This window comes from Moschus berezovskii, chromosome 9 (genome assembly GCF_049115385.1).
Source record: "Moschus berezovskii isolate FMDL1 chromosome 9, NW_MosBer_1.0, whole genome shotgun sequence".
NCBI classification, from domain to species: domain Eukaryota; kingdom Metazoa; phylum Chordata; class Mammalia; order Artiodactyla; family Moschidae; genus Moschus; species Moschus berezovskii.
In genome coordinates, this window is record NC_142468.1 from 52,518,150 (window position 1) to 52,539,698 (window position 21,549).

At 35.4% G+C, this 21,549-nt stretch overlaps 1 protein-coding gene across 2 annotated transcripts in view; it reads right to left on the reverse strand.

The window, feature by feature from the left end:
* ADAM10 (ADAM metallopeptidase domain 10) overlaps nucleotides 1–21,549 on the reverse strand; it is a 140,307-nt gene that overhangs the window by 54,812 nt on the left and 63,946 nt on the right. For both annotated transcript variants that reach the window (XM_055437389.2, XM_055437390.2), the window contains 2 exons: nucleotides 21,239–21,397; nucleotides 2,093–2,196 (listed from right to left, as the gene is read on the reverse strand). In XM_055437389.2, coding sequence (XP_055293364.1) covers nucleotides 2,093–2,196; nucleotides 21,239–21,397 — 263 coding nt within the window. The remainder of the gene's footprint in view (nucleotides 1–2,092; nucleotides 2,197–21,238; nucleotides 21,398–21,549) is intronic.

Sequence of the window (21,549 nt, forward strand, 5' to 3'; positions counted from 1 at the left end):
GAATGTCAATCCTGCATTGCCTGTTGGCCAATATTTGAAAATAACTGGAGTAGTTTTTTTTTTTTTTTGGTGTTTTTTTTTTTTCCCAGTTGTTTTTGGCAGAATGGCTAGTTGGATGCCAGTTACTTTAGCATAACTGGAAAGGGAAATTTCCACCCACGTGTTCCACTAAGAGTTTCAAAGATTGTGTTTCAGACATGTGGTACTTACCGAGTTTTGTTTTAGATACAACTTCAGTTTTTCTCCCAATGGATAAACATTTTTTTTGGCTCCATTTATTCATTTATTCTTTATTTTTCCTTTGAGATTTTTATCTCTACCACATAACAAAGTTTCACTTTTGTATGGATCTGTTCCTGGGCAATTAATTTTATCCCCCTGGTCAATTTGTTCATCCCTATGCCAAAAGTACTCTCTCAGTTACTTTAGTAAGTCTTAATATCTTCCAGGGTAAATCTTTTTCTTGTTCACCATCTTTAGATGGGCCTTATTTCTTCTTAGCCTTCACTTTTTCTTGAAACATTTTAGATCCGTCAAGTGCTATGAATAATCATGTTGTAATTTACATGGAATTGCACTGAATCAATAAAGCAATATGAGGAAAATAAATGTATTTCTATTAGGTATCAGTTCCATTAATACAGTGTATCTCTCCATAATAAAATCAGTCACCTGTAACATTTTTTATAAAGTTTTATAATTTTCCTTATATAGGTCTTTCTTTGTTACATTTACTCTTTGACATATGATATTCTTGACACTATTTTTAATGATGTCCACTCTGACATCACATTTTTGGTGGTCTACTGCTAATATAAAAAAATATATAACCTTCTTTTGTATATTAATGTAGCCACTGATAAATTCTATTATACTTAGCAATCTATGGTTTCAGCCTATCTATCCACATTGCCAACACCTCAATACAAGTGACCATGATTTCTCAACTGAATAATTGCAACAACCTCTAATTAGTCTCCCAGTCTCTAGTTTTTCACCCCTAGACTGAAGCTAAGAATACTTTACTGGTACTGCTATCTCTCTGGCCTTGTATGCACTGTTCCTTCTCTTTCCATCTCTTCATGGTCAATCTAACTTCTCCTTATTCTTTTAGTTTCTAATTATTGTCCTCAAACACTTTCGAGGCTAGGTTAACTAGTCTTTTTGTGGGTAGAATACCACCCACAAGCATTAACTCAACTTAATTCTCTATTTCTTACTACCTTCAATTTTTCTTTGTCTCCAATTAAACCATAAACTTTGTGAGGATAAGCCTTCATCTTAATTTCCACATATTCCCAGAACCTGCCACAGATATTCTAATATATGGAAGATCAACAGAAAATTGTTCAGTGAATATAAGAATAAAATCTCACTTAGACTTGAAAGACCCATTTGAAATGGTATAATCTTATGCCATGTTGCAGATTAAGAAACATACAAATCTGCATTTGTGACTCAAGAAATGTTAATCTACCCTACTACTTTTAGAAAGGATGTTCAAAATACATGATAAATGGTTTTACTATAAAAACAAAACTTTAAAAAGTTGAAACTTGTGTTTTAAATAACTACAACACTATCATCTACGAATAAAACAAAATCAAAAAAGAATCAAAGGTCAATAGTCAACAGCAGAAAAACTTACAATTAAAATGTTAAAAGCACTGTGATTTTTATTAGGGTAACTAACCATCTGAGTTAGTTTAGACACATGGTTTTCAATGGTAAAATGAGGATTTCCCAGGCAAACCTGGGGAAGTTGATCACTCTAATTTTCATACTAATACAAACACTGACATTTATACGAAACACATGTTCAGATTGAATACTTTTAATTTTATGATAGATCATGTAAGAGAATATTTTGGATATGTTATGATTTGGGGATCATGCAGACTGTATTCAAATCTCAGCATCACATTTTTTATTATAAACAAGTTATTTGGCCTCTTTGAGCATTAAGAAATATAAATATTTCTTGACAATAGTATAAATATTTTAGAAATCCTAGAACATACACCTTAAATGCAGAAACACACGCACAAGTTCACTTTCATTTCTTAAACACAAACTTGTATTAAAATCTTACCTTTAGTGTTACTTCTTCTACACCAGTCATCTGGTACTTCCTCATCCTTTCAAACACTGAATGATCTGCACAACCCCCCTGTGGACCATATTTATGGGGATACTCTAAAACACAAAGAAGAAACGCTATTACTGTCACATGTTAAGATATTACCAATTATCTTATAAACAAAAATGTAACCATCGTAATTCATGAAAGCCATAAATGCTTATTGAGCATCAATGGGAAAGGCATTATGCTACGTATTCTAATTTTAAAATACGACAAGTGAAGACTTCCCTGGGGGTCCACTGGTTAAGAATCCATGCTCCCAATGCAGGAGGTCCAGGTTCAATTCCTGATCAGGGAATTAGAACCTACAACTAAGAGTTCACATGTTGCAACCAAAGATTCCACATGACACAGCTAAGACCTGGCATAGCCAAATAAATAAATAAACTTCCTTTTTTAAAAAGTCTGGCAGGTTCCAAAGTTCTCCTTCAACATCACTGGTCTCTAGGTTTTTTTCATATGAGTGATTTGTGAGTTCTAAAAAAGAACTTTACTCTGGGTTTAAATTTCCAAACCTTACCCACTTCAGATATATAGAGCATTTTAAGACTGCAATTTACTTCATTTTGTAATTTATAACTTTCCCTTCAAACACATTAAATTTCTTATTCTGCAAATACATAAAACTACTTCAATCTGAACTAGTTAGGCTAATATAATATTTATTTGTTTGAATTCCTTCAATGAATACCAACTAGCCTTAAAGGAAAGTAATCTAGAAACATGCTCCATGGCGTAGTAAAAGTAGACTGAGTTTAAACTTCTTCAATGTATAATGCAAGTGAATGCTTTACAAAGCAGTAACTATTTTATCATCATTTGTTTTGACTTTCTAATTAAACAGTGATTAATTTTGCTTCAACTGAACTGTTTCTATTTACAGACAGCTGTTCAATTTAGTGTAGTCGTTTAAAAGTTTATTCCACTCTCTCAGTTCACATACTTCTCCCTTGTTAAGGTTCAGCTTAGTTCATGAACCTGTTTTATAACTCAATCTCAGTTCAGTTCAGTCGCTCAGTCGTGTCCGACTCTTTGCGACCCCATGAATCACAGCACTCCAGGCCTCCCTGTCCATCACCAACTCCCGGAGTTCACTCAAACTCATGTCCATCGAGTCGGTGATGCCATCCAGCCATCTCATTCTCTGTCATCCCCTTCTCCTCCCGCCCCCAATCCCTCCCAGCCTCAGAGTCTTTTCCAGTGAGCCAACTCATAGCATGAGGTGGCCAAAGCATAATTAAGAGAACGGTCAAAATAAAATACCAAGTCATGGGTGAGAGGGGAAGCACTAAAACATCTGTAAGTAGCTATAGTTAAATACAAAGAATTACAATTAAAAACACTTTCTTGAGTAAATCTAGAACCTAAAGTGGACACTAATGACCTATTCCATAAGAAATACTAATTAAATATTACATCAGAAATACTAATTAAATATTACAATATAAATCTAAACTGGCTGGTAGGAGGCAGGGGTTATGGTCAACCTATCTACACTGATACAGTAGCTCTGATTTATTAAACTTTAGTTTTTACCAGAGGTCAAAAATGCAACAGCTGTAAAATTCCCACCAATTAATGTGGAAGAAATGGCAGACTTAAAAATTTACCATTTTACAACACCATATGCATAAGCTGATATAGGCAAGGATCCCATTCCCTGGTGGCACCAGTGGTAAAGAATCTGCCTGCCAATACAGAAGATGAAGGAGACCTGGGTTTGATCCCTGGGTCAGGAAGATCCCCTGGAGGAGGGCATGGCAACTTACTCCATATTCTTGCCCGGGAAATCCTATGGACAGAGGAGCATGGCGGGCTACAGTCCACAGGGTTGCAAAGAGTTGGACATGACTGAAGCAACTTAGCATTAAGGGGTACTAAAGGCATTAGGTCAAAATGTACAATAACAAGATATTCAAAGTTCCTGAAAGTATCACCCCATAGGTGGTGGTTTAGTCATTAAGTTGTGTCTGACTCTTGTGACCCCCGGACTGTAGCCCCCCAGGCTCCTCCACCCCTGGGATTTCCCAGACAAGAATACTGGAGTGGGTAGCCATTTCTTTTTCGCAGGGACGTTCCCAACCCAGGGATCGAACCTGTGTCTCCTGCACTGCAGGTGAATCTGAATGGCTGGAAACAGACAAACTGAGAACAGCGAGAGTAAAACTGGCACCAACTAAAGTAGCCTAGATTCCTATGTCATTTCTTGAAAAAAAGCTGACTGATGATGAATATTCACATTAAACTGTTACAATAGTGAGAAATGAGGTTTCAGTGCATTTTGTCATTTAATTTGGGACTGTCTGGTACTGCAGGCAGCATTACCTTATACACAGTAAAAAGTTTTGTTAAGGAGAATAGAAGAACTCATTCTATATCTGAGCTGCACTGGCATTTAGCAAAGTTTTCCTGTCACAGTCAACATCAAAATAATCTTGACCCAGCATATCAGAAAACGTTTAGCAGCATTAGTATTTACCACTATTTCCTGAATATTTTCATCTTAAACTAGTTTTCACTTATCCCAAGATACAACTTTTGCCCCTGAAAAAATCAGTCATATGGTAAGTTGAAGACTGATACCTACATAGCTTCTACAACACTCAGATTAAACATTTTGCATGTCTAGAGAAATAAGTGCTATTATCATTTTTCAAACAGTTTTTTGAGAGAATTTACTCAATCAAGATTTTCAGTTTTAGAAACCAAAAAGCTGTGAGGTTCATTGGGAATCTAGTTATAAGTTCCCCACACAACAAATATGTCAAAACAACATTTTTTGTTTTCATATATAATTCAGTGTAACTAACACACTTCAAAATATAGTAAAATCAAGTTGATATGCCTGATTTTATTCAAATTTAAGAAATACCAAATATCATAACATAATCTTGACAGATATTAGGATTTACCTTTCATTCAAAGCATACCATAAAATGTATTTTGAATCTCCTCCTACACAGGCACAAAGAGCTGCTACAAAGTACTTCTGGAAGAGACAATTTCCTTGCCAACACAAATTACATGTGTATAGCATTTAACCAAACATCTTATAAAACTGAGGAAGGAAACAAAAATATCCCTATCTTAAACAACTGTAACATCATTTTTAATGCTGTTTTTAATTTTTAATTTAATTTTAATTTAATTTTTAATTTAACATCATTTTTAATAAGGGATGTCAACAAACAATATATATGTCTGATTTATATATAATCAGCATTCCCTATTAAATAGTATCCCAATAAAATATATCTTCCAGATATTAATACTGTTGAACACTAAGCACATTGGCACACTGTATCATCAATATACTGGTACTGATGCTAGGCATGTGACTGTTAGGATTAAGGTAATCAAGTAACTACTGTCTAATGGGTATCTCATCCACATGATAAAATACACAGTTCATTTATATACATAAACATATACAGATATATACACATATATATTTGTGACATTATAAATACAGGTGATATTAGAGTCAATCTCTTCCCTAACACTCCACATGATCAGAAGTCAGGCAAGTACTGGTATAATACCATACCATCAATAGGCTGATAACAGCAGGAGTTGACAGGAAGCCAGTAGAACAACCATCCATCTAGCAGGCTATCACTCCCCAGTAAAAAGGTAGCCTGGATCCAAAAGTAAGATTGCCCTGCCCCTATCTTACTCCTATATAGGCTGCATTTGGCTGGAATCAAGGGAGTCTTTAATGTTCCACAAAATCACTTCTTCTGGTCCATCATGACAGGGGTCAAGAGATTAATTCTGCAGCACTCCTCACCTCTATCAGGAGGATTCCAGCAAATACCAAGAGAAACCCCAATGTCTTCATAGGAAGACATTCCCCTGACCCCCACTTCCTTAAAGACTCACAACTGTCTACCATTTTCTGCCTTGGGCCCATTAGAACTATTTTCATTGGAGCGCAGCTTTTATGGTCATGAGACTACATCACCAAATACTTTTTACTATAAGTTTTTGCAGCCTCCAAATCACTACGTCCCTCTATTATCTTATTTTTAGCTCCTAATTCACCATCACTCTCTCAGACACCGCTCCATCATAATTCTTAGTGATGTCAACATTCAGGTTGATGATCCTTAAATACACTCATACTACCTTTTCTCCAATGGTCTTCTCCTACCTCAATTTCTCACTTACATGGTCATACTTTTGAACCTGTCAACACTAATTACTGAACCTCTTCTTAATCTCAATTTCTTCATCCTACTTTCTTTCCACCACTCAACTTTTCACAACATTCCCCCTTAGACTACAGCAATCCTTCAACATCTCGCAAACCCTTCAATCCACCAATGCTACTACCCTGTCCACTACCGGATATTCTCTTTCTCTTTATTCAGCTTAAATCCCAGAGTTAATTATTATTATAATTACTCCATTTATTTAAAACTCCCTTGCCACCTCCTGTTTCCAACTCTCAAACAAAACCTGTTAAATTCAACTCTCTACTAAAAAAAAAAAAAATTCAACTCTCTACCTGAACCCCTCCAGTTGAATGGAGCTGGAGAAGAAAATGGTAACTACAACTATTCTCATTCAAAAATTATAATCTGTAACTTCAAGCAGTTCCTTTATGCCACCTGGCAATGATACTGCATTTCCAGAGACCCTTCTCAATCCTATTTCACTCTTTAACTTTACATTAGTTGTTCAGTCCCTAAGTCGTGTCCAACTCTTTGTGACACCGTGGACTGCAGCACGACAGGCTTCCCAGTCCTTCACTATCTCCCTGAGTTTGCTCAATCTCATGTCCATTCAGTCAGTGATGTCATCCAACCATCTCATTCTCTGCCACCCCCTTCTCCTCCTGCCCTCAATCCTTCCCAGCAACAGGGTCTTTTCCAATGAGTTGGCTCTTACCTCATTAGTACAGGCAATAAAACTGACCAAGCAAGCTGAAACTGCAAAGTGATCTTAATAATCAATGGAGGAAATTACAACTGTTTCATGACCTTCAAAAACTTTTGTCAAAATATTGAAACTCTATTATTTATAAATGTGTAGGGAAATAAAAAATAAGACTATATTTAGTACACCATAATATAAATCATTAGAAACATCAAGAGTTAATATATTTAAAATAACTAGAGTGTTTTATTTCTTTGTAAATTGTATTTTATATATCATGAATTTTAAACATTCTTTTGGAAAGTCTGATATTTAGGATTAAAAAAAAAATTTCCAAAGTCACAAAACAGTATTATATACGCTTCAAAAATCTGTCAGCACAATACTCTCTTAACAGAAAAAACAAGAAACAAGTATAAAATGTTTCCCATATACTTTCAAAACTTCTAAAAGAGCCTATTTTCCCTGGTCACCACATAAACTATGAAAATGGACAATGACATTTCCCTCTAAAATTACTGACAATATAATCCCCATTTCTAGAAAAAGCCTTTGTTTGACTAATGAATAAGCCCTCATTGAGATGCTAAATCATAGGATGCACTGTAGTTCCCCTGAAAAGGCCAAACAGCATATTCTTTCACAAAGAATGAGTCACTGGTGTAGAATATTCAGCCTATTTAAAACAAAGATCAGCTTTAAATCTAAGGCCTTTCTTCCAGTTCCTTTGCATGCCAACCTCTAGCTTTTGCTTTGTTGTAGGAGGCACAGATATAAATAATACATATATTGTGATACCACCTCAAACAGGAAATAACTCTAATTAACTCCCAATCATCCACTCCAGGAAGGGGAAATATTTACAGTTCAGATCATCTGCCCCAACAGAGTCACACATAAAACACCCACTTCTCACTAGATACTAACTATAGTAGACTTAATGTCCTCACTACTCCCAGCAAGCCATCCCTCCCTCAACGTGACTGACAGGTTAGGAATTTTACCAGAGTCCCAAGCCTTAGCTATGAAATAACTCTAAACAATCAAAACTTGGTATAATTTCTCTAATAATGAAACAGTTTGGGGTCATTTCGAGGGGCTCTGAAGAGCTCTGGTACCATAATCCTTTATGTCTCAGTGCAGAGAAGAATTCAGTGAGAGCATACTGATGGATAAGAAGTGATTTATTAGAATAGGACCCTTGTGAGGCTTACAAGCAGGCAGGGAGAAATGCCACGTCCCGAGTACTTACTGGGCTAGTTTCATAATCAGGAAAAGTGGAGAGGGGTGGAAAACTTTGTCTTTCTTGAGTAGACATCATGTTTCCATCATTAGTTTCTCTTCCAGGTTGGGCAGGGGAATTTTCTTATCCCTACATGGTCAAGCTAAGTCCACAAATTATTGTTCTGTATGTGTACAAAGAGCATGTCCTAGGGACCATTAACTTACTGAGCTCACTGGGCAATCAATATGTGGGTCTCATCCCACCACTGTTTTATTGTTTTGGGACATGTCCCATGCTTCTGTTGCATGGTTGTGTTGCTAAGAAAGCTGGCTTGGTTTTGTCGTTAAGCAAACCTGCTTTCTTAAGCAAACCTGCTTTCTTAAGCAAACCTGCTTCTCACTATTTTTCTACTTAAAATCCTCTAGGCAGGATTAACTATCTAATCATCATTTGTCCCTTTACTCTATCAATAACACACTATGAATCACTAAATTCAATCAAATGACCCAACTTTTATGCCAGTCAATGAATTTAAAAGAGAGTGGCTCCACAGACAGTTACTGTACAAAAACTTGCTTTGCTAGTATCTGAAAGGTAGATAGGTGAAGTCCTTTCCCATGAAAATGCCATTTACTTCCAAAGTTGCCAAAAACCAGCAAGGATTCACTGAAACAGTAAAAAGAAGAGGAGGCTTTTTTTTCTCCTTTTCAAGGAGAGATGGTGAGTTTGAAGGAACGGAAGAATGGGTAGTGCATCCCCCAAATATCCTTCCCCCTTCTAATTCCAGTGGACAGAGGTCCTTTTCTCCCTTTCCCCATCCCTCACAACCAGTCTCTGTTTGGGGAGGGTGGCGAGACTAGGAAAAGAAAGGTATAGTATGAATGTCCCTGGGAAGGAGAGTCCCTTTTTCCACATATTCTCACAACCCTGATCTCCAAGGAAACAGAAACTTGGAGCTGGTCCAGGCATGTCCCTTCCCACCTATAGTTTTTAAGATGGGCTGGTGTTGGGGGCCAAGGGAGTCATGGGTATCAGGTCAATAGGAAATATGCTGCTCTATTATTCTGATCAAAAGACTCTAGAGGGCATTAGGACAGAAACTCTGCCTTGTTCATCACTGTATCCAATAGATCTAGAAGTGTCTTGTGCAGATTAGACACTCAAACAATATTAACTATGAAACTAATCTATCATTAAACCTGTAAATCTTAAAACTGAAATGGAATGAAAACTTGTATCATACTGATTTAAAGTGACCGTTAACTCCATTTATTTGAGTTGGCACTACAAACCTATACACAGATAACAGGTCACTCCAGGCCAAAGATGCTAGTTTCTTTTCTGAAGTTCCTGAGCTGCAGCAGCTAAAAATAAATATGGTCCTAGCCAGAATAATATTTATCTTTCAGCTATTATCACAGATTCGTATGTCCAGCAGTCAAAAGTCTACCCCTATCTTCAAGGTTCGAGTTAAATGTCACCTCCACTGGGAATCTTCCAACATATTCCTATGGGTCCCCCAGTGCATACCAGTGCTTTGAGGACATTTCTGATACAAAATTTATCACATTGTGACTCTCAGTTATTGACTGAGAATATTCCTGAAGGTTTAAAAAGTCTCAATCATTCCTGTATATTCCCAAATCAATAAACACTTGTTAAATTTAATTTTTCAGTCAGCAGCTGATTTCCATGCCTCTTTTCAGAGGTCATCAATTAACTAAAGATCTGTAAATTGTAGGCTCCAACAACATCCTTTTAACCTTCATTCTACCTGCAATAACTAGGCACTGTCTATCATTATGTTCTAAATCTGTAACTACTTTACAGATTGACTATAAAATAGGGCATGTTCAAAATTAGGGCCTGTATGCACATAAATTTCCTAATTAAATGTCAGTGTTATTCCTAATTTTATTAATTTATTTACAAAACTAATAATGGGAGGGAAAATCTATTATTACCAAACATAAGCAATACAAGAATAAATGACACAAGAATATATACCATCAAAGAGCTTACAGTCCAGCTGGGGTGTCAGATATGCAAACAAGAATTCCACTTAATTATCTGCTTCCTAAACATTAAGTCTCTCCGCAATCATCCACAATTTATTAAATAATGATTGAATTTAATTTACTCATCCAGCCAACAGCAATTTTCCTTCCATTCCTCTTCTCAAAAGTCATCATATGACCAATGATCTGAATTCAAAACATACAGAGGACTCACAAATATATCAATAGAAGTAAAGAGAGGATACCCAGAACTAAGGGGCCAGAAAAGGTTTCCGGGACATTATACTTGGATTATATTTTGAAGGATGAGTGTGGGTTTGGCAAAGAGAGAATTTATATGTAAGCAACCTAGATAGCACATTAAAAAGCAGAGATATTACTTTGCAAACAAAGGTCCGTCTAGTCAAGGCTATGGTTTTTCCCGTAGTCATGTATGGATGTGAGAGTTGGACTGTGAAGAAAGCTGATTGCCCAAGAGTTGATGCTTTTGAACTGTGGTGCTGGAGAAGACTCATGAGAGTCCCTTGGACTACAAGGAGATCCAACCAGTCCATTCTAAAGGAGATCAATCCTGGGTGTTCATTGGAAGGACTGATGCTAAAGCTGAAATGCCAATACTTTGGCCACCTCATGCGACGAGTTGACTCGCTGGAAAAGACTCTGATGCTGGGAGGGACTGGGGGCGTGAGGAGATGGGGACGACAGAGAATGAGATGGCTGGATGGCATCACCAACTCGATGGACATGAGTTTGAGTGAACTCTGGGAGTTGGTGATGGACAGGGAGGCCTGGCGTGCTGTGATTCATGGGGTTGCAAAGTCGGACACGACTGAGCGACTGAACTGAACTGAACCTTAGATGAGCATTCGTTCTGCTCTCTTGTTTCCACAAGGCTTGTCTTAAATTTCCAAAATGCCCCCTCTTTAGAGTTAAGAAGCCAGCTTTAAGGAGTATATAATATATAATTGCATTACATAAATTTCTAGATAATGCAAACTCACCTACAGATGGTGCTTGAGGAAAGAGAGATGGGAAGAAAAGGACTACACTGAGGAGAAGGAAGCAACTGGGGGCAATGAATATGTATACTATTCTTGATTTTGGTGACAGTTTCACAGATATATATATATGTTTAAAATTACCAAACCCCCGTATACTTTACATATTAACAGTTTATTTTATGTCAATTTTTCCTCAATAAAATTGTTTAAAGAAAGACGAGACAACCAAAGACAATGTATAAGCTTCAACTGCACCCTATATATATGTTTTTTTTAATGTCACTTTCATGGAGTAATTAGAGAAATAGGCCTACAGACTATATTAACACATTATTACATCAGTGTTAAGCTTCTAGGTAGAAAAGTATAAATCTGTACAACTTTCTTAGAGCGTCATCTGGCAATATACAATATGCTGAGGGGGGAAATTATGCACAAAAATGTGTACTACAGTAATAAAAAAAGAGTAAACAATCTAGATGTCCATTTAGTTGGTGAGTTGATAAATAATATATTCATCAATGAAACAAAGAAATACTATGCAGGCATTAAAAAGGTAGGGCTACCCTCACCTTCAAAACAGATAAGGCTATATTTATTGGTATAGAAACAAATATAAGATATATAAATGAAATTTTAAATGGTTAAGGCTATTCACTAATATGCTAATGGTGATTGACACACTTCATCTTCTAATTAATTCACAAGCAAAAATGTCTATTTTATATAGTCATTTCATAATCAGAGCAGAGAAGGCAATGGCGCCCACTCCAGTACTCTCGCCTGGAAACACCCATGGACGGAGAAGCCTTGCAGGCTGCAGTCAATGGGGTTGCTAGGAGTCAGACATGACTGAGCAATTTCACCTTCACTTTTCACTTTCATGCATTGGAGAAGGAAATGGCAACCCACTCCAGTGTTCTTGCCTGGAGAATCCCAGGGACGGGGGAGCCTGGTGAGCTGCTGTCTATGGGGCCGCACAGAGTCGGACACGACTGAAGTGACTTAGAAGCAGCAGCAGCATAATCAGAAAAGCTACGAATATTTCCAGCTTTTGATAAAAAGTAGTTTGGAATTATCAAATTTTAGAAGAAATAAAGAATGTTAACAATGTAACACCTTCATTTTATAACATGAAGAAGATGAGACCCAGAAAAAGAAAGTTCCTTACTTGCCTGAGGTCACAAAGCTATTCTAAAACATCATCCTGATTTCCCCTCAAACTACCTTCTCATACACATGCCATGCCTCCGTTCTCTGACACGTTACCTCTCGTGCTTTTTCCCTACCATGTCTCTCACTAACTTATGTGATTTTAAGTAAATGAATTAAACTCAAAAACAGTTTTAACTGTTGATCTACAAGATCATCTTTAAATCTATGATTCTGTAAGGGAGCAAAATTTGACACCCGAAAATATCTTTCACTGGTATTTTTTTAGCTTTAATTTTTATTTTCTTAAGTTATGAAAGTTTGATAACATATTTATAGGAGACTTGGAAAATACAGAACAAGGTTACATATAGTTTTACTATAAATCACAATTATTTTTTTAAGTGGATAAACTAAGATTTTTATTTGGAATTTCAATACCAAACTCTCAAAAATTCAAAGAATGAATATAGAGAAGTAGAAGGATATAGTAAACCTGAAAAGCTCTGTGAACCAATTCAATGTAATTAAGATTTACACAATTTTCACACAACAATAGAATACAAATTCTATTCAAGTTCCCATTAATTTTAAACTAGAAGACACTGGAACATACAGAGGGACACAAAACAAGGTGCAAAAATTTCATGGTCTAAAGGTATTGAAATCATACACAGTCTTTCTCTTATTACTGTGGAATTATGTTATAAACCAGTATCAAAAGATATTTGAAAATAACCCACATATTTTCAAGTGCATGTGACATTCACGAATAAAGCGCTTCAACTTGGCCATCAAAAGCCTCAATAAAGTTAGACTGAAAAAAGCTCAGAGAGTGACTACAGAGATGAAAGCATTTAAATGAGAAATTAGTATCAAAACAAGAAATTAATATTCAAGATACTTGAAACAAAATCCCATGTATCTGAAAATTAAATTTCTACTATTAAATGATGGGTGTATTTAAGAAGCCATAACAAGAAAAATTAGAAAATACTTGTTATAGAATAAAAATGAAAAGAGAATTTACCAGAATCTGTTGCATGCAGCTGAAGCTGATCAATGCAATTAAATACCATGCAGAGTCTTGAAGAAAGTATGAAAACAAATAATGGACACTGGCATAAAATTTTGTGAAATTTGAAGAAAATCTGTACTTAGTTATTAATACTGTATCACGTGTTAATTTCCTGTTCATTTGTTTTACAACATACTACAAAATGTCTTTCTTTGGCATAAGGATTATTTTAGACCAATTATTTTTAAGAAAGAGGAAGATTCAAGAAGTCTTTCTTTAACTGCCTGAAAGATATTTAGATAAAGGGCCTGGTCCAGGAAGAGCACTATCAACACAGAGATCTACAAAAAATACGGAGTAGGTATGGCAGGAGGGACTCAGCAGGGCCTAGAGATCAAAGTCCTCTCTGCGTCCCACTGTCCCTGTGTGGCACAGCAAACACCTGTTTACCCAACGTTTGCTCTCCCATCTTCCTGTAATTTTTTTGCTCCCCTTCTAAGTACCAAACCCTTAGCCTCTTCACCTCTGAAATGCCATATAAACCTCAACTGCCTAAGTTGTTCTGGTGTCTCATTTTCCCGATGGAGACCTAGCATGTACATAATTGAATTTGATATTCTTCTTCTTCCTTTAAAATTCTTAGATCAGCTAGAAGAACATAAATGGAGCACAGGGAAATTTTTTCCTTCCCCAACAAAATCCAAGACTCTACAGTTGCTGAAAGCAGTAAAATCCACATCAATGAATTCCTAGTCTAATATTTGAATATAAACATAAGCTACAAGACTGCTTACCAAGATATCTAATCTCCAAGTTTATAAACCATGAACAGAATTTTTACACTTTTATAATACGATACCACAACGTAAAGCAGTTGTTTATAGGACCCAAGTCTTAGACCAATGTCTTTAGACACACTTACAAGGTCACTAAACATAAACATCAAGCACTGAATTGTGCTAGAAGATATGTGAAATATAAACATATACACACTTTTAATGCTACTTCTATTAGTTTTTCTATAAATCATCACTCATAATAGTTGAACCTGAAATGTAAATTTACTCTATTTTCTGGTAGCAAACATAGCCACACTTCTACAAAATCAATGATACCAAAAATAAAGCCTTAGCTTTCTCCTAATCTTTTTAATCCTCACAATAATTGTCTTTACTGTCATTAATTAAGTCCTTTGACTTTAGCCCCTATAAACATGTCTCTCCTAACTTACACTGTAACTAATAATGTACTGCAGGAAGTCAGGATACACAGATCCTTGCCATGAAAATATCTTGCCCAAGCTGTTTAATAAGACTCTTTAGGATTCTGTCTGGGGCTTCCAAGGTGACACAGTGGTAAAGAATCCACCTGCCAATACAGGAGATGCAAGAGATGTGCGTTTGATCCCTGGGTTGGGAAGATCCCCTGGAGAAGGAAATGGCAACCTATTCCAATGTTCTTGCCTGGAAAATTCCATGGACAGAGGAGCCTAGTGGGCTACAGTCCATAGGGTCACAAAGAGTTAAACACAACTGAGCCTGTACCTACATGCACACAGACTTCAGTTTCCATCATCTTCAAACTTAAGAGTTTAGAAGTAATTCTAGTGCCTTTTGCAACAGTACTAAAATTACAGAATTCCATTAAATTCAGAATTATCAATACATCAATCTTCTGGTCTATTCCAAGAAACTCTTTTTCATGAACAGCTTGCCAATAAGGTATGAAGAAGAAACAATGCCCCCCAAAATAAAATCCTTATTTTAAACACACATGGTTACGAAGTCTTAATTTAAAACTTTCATTCTTCTTACTATCAAATCAAATATCTATAAACTTTTTCTAAACTCTCAAAACCTTTAACTTAACAGTATAGTGAAAACATATTCAAACTGCATACTTAATGCAATATTCAGGTGTACAATGAATTAAATTTCTTATTCAATCTCTTTGTAAAACTATAACAAAATACTGCAAAACAAAATCATGAAGTAATATTTCTCAGAGGAAAAAGAACAAAATTTCCAAATATAATTTTACTTTCTAGGGTAAGTTTTAAAGCTGTTTCATAATGTAACAGTCTTATTATTTTAAAATAATCTATGTTTCTGAAATGATTATGCAGGTAAAATATTTTCTATTTATATTTTTAAATATATATACAAATATACATGCTAACCAATCATAAAATGTCTTGATTTTAAATGTCTTTAACTTGAGTCTTATTTACATACATAAAATAAACTGTGATTGAATAATATGAAAGTGCTAGGCATATTTTCTCCAAATTCTGCAAAAAGAATAAAACCCCTTAAACATGTTCTTGATTAAATACCTCACATTTCTAATTAAATATTTTTCAAAAAGCTATCATTTCTCACAGCCTTCTCAACTTTTCTTCATTTGTGCCTGTGGATTGAAGAAATTATATTTCCCTAGAGATTAACTCAGGAAAAAACAAAGAGTTAACAATGCCTCTAAGTTTTTATGTTTCTTTCGAATATTATCGCTGTGCTTAATAAAATTAAATATTTAAGATCAATGCTAAGTAAAGCAAGTTTATAGACTGACAATAAACCTGTATACACTATGGAAGTTCTGAAGTCATGGGCACTTCCAATCACAGTTGAGTCATTCTGCGACTGAATTAACAATCACACACTTCATTCCTTAATCTTTCTAAGTGTCTACCACTGTCTGTCACGACTTCAATACACATAAGCATATTTCTAAGCTCCAGATTGGACCTTAAGCACAGACAGAAACATTTCAAGATAAATCCTCAGAATTTCCTGTGACCTCTAGATGAACACGATCAATCAATACATAATGTCAGATTTGAAAAATGCTGCTGCTGCTAAGTCACTTCAGTCGTGTCCGACTCTGTGTGACCCCATAGATGGCAGCCCACCAGGCTCCCTCGTCCCTGGGATTCTCCAGGCAAGAACACTGGAGTGGGTTGCCATTTCCTTCTCCAATGTGTGAAAGTGAAAAGTGAAAGTGAAGTCGCTCAGTCGTGTCCAACTCTTAGCGACCCCACGGATTACAGCCAACCAGGCTCCTCCATCCATGGGATTTTCTAGGCAATAGTACTGGAGTGGCTTGCCATTGCTAGTCATTATCAACTGGAGAAGGAAATGGCAACCCACTCCAGTGTTCTTGCCTGGAGAATCCCAGGGCTGGGGGGCCCTGGTGGGCTTCTGTCTATGGGGTCACACAGAGTCGGACACGACTGAAGTGACGCAGCAGCAGTCATTATCAACACTTCCAATTCAATTCTTCCTTCCCTCTTTTTCTTCTACTCTTTGTCCCTTCTTCTCACTAACAGTAACACGAAAAGAGTTGAAAGTCTTAATGCCTATGAGAAAACTCATTTATGTCCACAACTTCCAAAGCACAGTATGGAACAAATTGTTTTTTTAAGGTTAATTAAAAACAATATCCTTACGTTTCACAGAGACTTGTACGTGAAGGAGTCATTCACCTTGAAATGATTAAGTAAAATTTAACAGTCTCAATTTTTCAGAACAAGAAATAAGGAGTCTTCTCATTGAAACACAAGATAATGAAGCTACTAGTGCAGTTTCAGCTAGCACACAGGCTGAAAGTAAAAGTATCCTATTACTATATGAGGCACAAGCAAATGCAAGCTCTCTGGGCTTCTCTATACCACCCAAATGACAACAATCTGAAGGGAAAGAATTTGAATCTTACTCTGCAGCGTCAAATATTTACTTAAAATACCTTTTAATTCAGAGGCAAAATAGTTCTTTTAAGTACAGCATGGAAAAATTACTTAGACCTTTGCCTCTCAGAAAGGTAGTACACAAAAGGGTACAAAGATCCACTATTTACCATTATTTAAAATAATTCCAAGCAATTATACAGACATTCTTAAAAGTACTCATATTAATAAGGTTAGCAGTATAGTTTATGATATAGTATAGTATAGTTTATGGGACACTGTTTTTTCCAGTTTCTTTAAATAAACTGGTCCAAGAGGTAGAGAACTAAATGGTATTCTTACCCTATCGTAACAGTTCACACCTCTATGTCCTAGGAAAGAGTGCTTTTTAACCACCTAAACACAGAATTGAACAAGTGCTAATTTTAAGCTGGTAACTACATGTAGTTATCACCTTCATGTCAAATTAGTGGCACTTAAGTAAATTATATCAAAGCATCTAGAAGTTATTAAGTATTTTCACTCTAAACTGGCTCTGTGTTCCTGTATCCAGGAATGGCTTCAGAAGCCATTCCCTAAGGTTCTCCAGAACAGCAGTATCATATTCCATGGTAGTTTCATATACTCAGGCCTAGAGCTGCCAGAACAGTATTAAGAGGAAGGTAGCCAAATTCTCATCAGGATTCCTATCCAAAGCTGGCATGCCTCCCCTGTAATTTGCTTCTGCTGAAAGTAACACACAGAGGGACACCGAATTCACTCAAGCCTATAGACAATGACCTAAACAATCACGCAGTACTTTCGTCGTAAAAATAAACTATTGGCACTTAAGTAATTATATGAAAATAATATTATTATTAAATAAAAAAGGGACATGGTCTCCCTTTTAATTAGTTGTGAAATAAAACATCTACTGCTAAGTATGTTAAGGAAAGAATTTGGCTCTAAACAGCAATAAATGCAAATGTGTGATTTCAGGGAGGCTTACAGATTTCAGAAAAGACCCAGAAATCCTTGGAATAAGGGCAGTGAGAATTTACAGCTTCATTTACAAGAATGAAGCAGAAGACATAGGGATGAGAACACAACATCCACAATCAAGCAATATAAAGTTTTCTCTGCTCAGTTTCCTCATCTGTAAAGTAGAGATAACATGTGTGCCTATATACCTCATAGGGTTATTATGAATATTAAAATAATGCAGGCAAAGAACTTCATATGATGCTGGGTATAAAGAATAGTAACTACTTGTACGTCTACTACTATTAGAACCTTAGGTATTCTACACTGAGAGGTTAAGGGGCCAATTAAGAGTAAATTTAATCTAGACAAATATCATGTGATTTCACTTACACATGGAAACTAAAAATACAAAACAAGTGAATGAATAAAACAAAACAAAAACAGACTCATAGACACAGAGAACAAACCAGTGGTTGCCAGAGGGAAGCGGAGTAGGAGACTGGGCGAAGAGATCTAGGAGATTAAGAGGCTCAAATGTCCAGTCATGAAATAAGGAAGTCATAAGGAAGTAATACATAGCATAGAGAATATAGTTAATAATACTGTAATGATTGTGTATAGTGACCGATGTTACTAGCTTATCAAGGTGATCATTTCATAATGTATTTAAACATCAAATCATTATGTTGCATACCTGAAGCTAATATAATGTTGTATGTCAACTATATTTTAACTTAAAGAAAAAGTAAATTTATCTAGCCATCCTCTAGAACGGGTAGGCAAACAAAAGCCTACTAAATAAATGAGTTCTTTTGTTTGGCATGAAAGCTAAAGATGGATTTTACATTTCCAAATGGTGGGAAAAAATTAAAGAATAATATTTCGTGTCATGTAAAAATTTCATGAAATTCAAATTTAAGTGTCAAAAGTTTTATTGAAATACAGTCATTCTCATTCATTCACATATTTTCTACACTGTTTTCATATTACAAGGACAGAATTCAGTTGCAATACAAATAATATGGCCAATAAAGACAAAATATTTAATATCTGAACCTTTTACAGTCTATCAACTTTGGTCTAGAATCTAGACTTAGAGCAACTATTTAACTAAAAAGTTAATAAGTGTATGCTTTCCTTTCATAGCTAACTTGACAGATTTTCAGGTAGTTTTTTTAAAGTAACGGTCTAAATCTTCAAGTATTAAAAATTCTGCTTAAGGTAATGCTTCCCATATTGTCATCTTCACATCACGACATTTCCATTTACCAAAGAAAGTTACAAACAAAATCACCTTTTAAGCTCTAATACCACTACTGGTATATAATAATAAATAGAATGTGAAAAGATCACCTTACCATGAATATATATTTACTAGGACAATTAAGAATTAAGCACTGAAATCAATGGTAAAGTTAAATGCCAAAAGGAACTGAATACTACGTTGCAGCCACTGCCACCAATTCACCAAGCTGACTCATCACCTCTGGGAAAAAAGAAACGTTGAAAAAAAGGGAGATATCTGAAAGTTACTAAAAGATGCAAAGTGGAAAAAATGCAATTATATGATGAAGAAGAAACAGAAATCTGAAAAAAGAGCAGGACGTGCTTAAACTACATACAAGTAGTACAACATAAAAGGCAAAACAAACACAGTACAGGACACGTATAGGAAAGAGAAGGCAAAGAATTGCTTGATTACAATATGATAATAAGGAAACCATGAATTCAAAAGCTGTCAATCACTCTCTTTCTCTCCTTTATTTCCCCAAAAGTCTTGTTTGATTTTGAGAAAACTTTCCAGGGAAAATGTTGCAGGAGTTTATTAAGTACCAGTGAAGAAAAGTGCTCCAGAGATAAACCGACATGTGAAATGTTAAAGGAGGAAAAAAAAAAACCCAGAAAACTGTAGTTGAAGAACTTACACACTCTGACAGGGGAGGTAAACCTGCAAAACAATTAAATTACTAAGAAAATTACAAACTATCATATAAATCAAGTAGATGATGATCCTTTTTGCAAAAAGAAAGGAAGGTAAAGGAATCCATACTCCAGCTTGTGAAGGAAGACTGTAGATTGGAGTTTGAGGAGAATTTGAAATATCAAGAAGGGAAATTGGAACAGAAATCAAATAGGGATGAGCAAAAATGGGGATAAGCAGCATTAATAACAAATTTATGATTTATCAGGTAGCAGTAAAACCATAAATGTGTTCCATCTAGAGCAATTATGCTATTTTCTATAGTAATTGAGCATTAGAGATGACAGACTTCAGTATATAAACTGTCAAAGCTGATAGAGCAAAAAGTCAACATGATTAAGACTTCCCCATATATTACCAGGGGTGAAAACAAAATTACTGACAACAAATTTCTATATGCATAAAGGAAAATGAAGCTTGGAACTTGCCAAATAAGGAAAATAGGCAAAAACTGAAAGACTAGTCTTATTACAGTCAAAAATAAAATACGAGTATTTAAGAGGCATGCGAATTAGAGGAATGTATTTCTGGGTCATTTCATTTCAGCATTCTCACGATTTAATGATTATGGATATACAGACGATGTTAGAATTAAAAGGTCAAGTCTAAATACATTTTCTACTCTCTTAAAACACAGAAAAAGAACTCTCCCAACAAATTACCATCATATAAAGACTATGGTCAAGAATAAAATCTGTAACAATAAATCTGAAGTCTTACCCAGCAGAAGTCAAGTTATCATTTCAAGATCCCCAAAATATTCAAAAGGCTTAGAAATTACAAAAACATCTAAAATATTCTTTAAATGCTATGCAAATATCCACACTGAAATTTACATAAGAAGATGGTGCTTCAGTAGGCCATACACACGCACACGCATACAGGTGTTACAGCATTAAATGACTAGATAACATCAGAATATAGAATTTCCAGTTCAATCAGAGTTGGTTGACTCATAGTTCAAATACAATTGGGTGTATCATGTCAACAAAGTAGAGGCACAGACTGACAATGATATTGTTTCACTATATAAACCTATCATTTAATTGAGATTTTGGTTGTGAATCTATTTTCTAGCCTGATAATAGCTTAGGAAAGAAAACACCTCAGATTTCATTTGTCTCCACACAGTTTCAACTATTTATATGCTTTTGCAAAATTAAGTACTTACTAATATCATCTTCATGATAAATGACAGAGTGAAATGGCAGAGTTCGGTCTTTAATATATCTCTCTGCTGGCTCAACATAAAATGTGCCACCATGAGTCTGAATGAATCCTTCAAATCTTCCATCAATAACAGACCCATGGCTAAAACTTCCTTCTTCACCTGTTAATGAAAGCAACAAACTCTTAAAAGAATTCAAATTTCACATGAATGTTAAATTAATTCTCCTTTAAAAAAAAAGCATTCTTATATATTGAAAAAAACCTAAATACAAATTTATCAGAGGAATTAATTTTCACATAAAATATATCAAC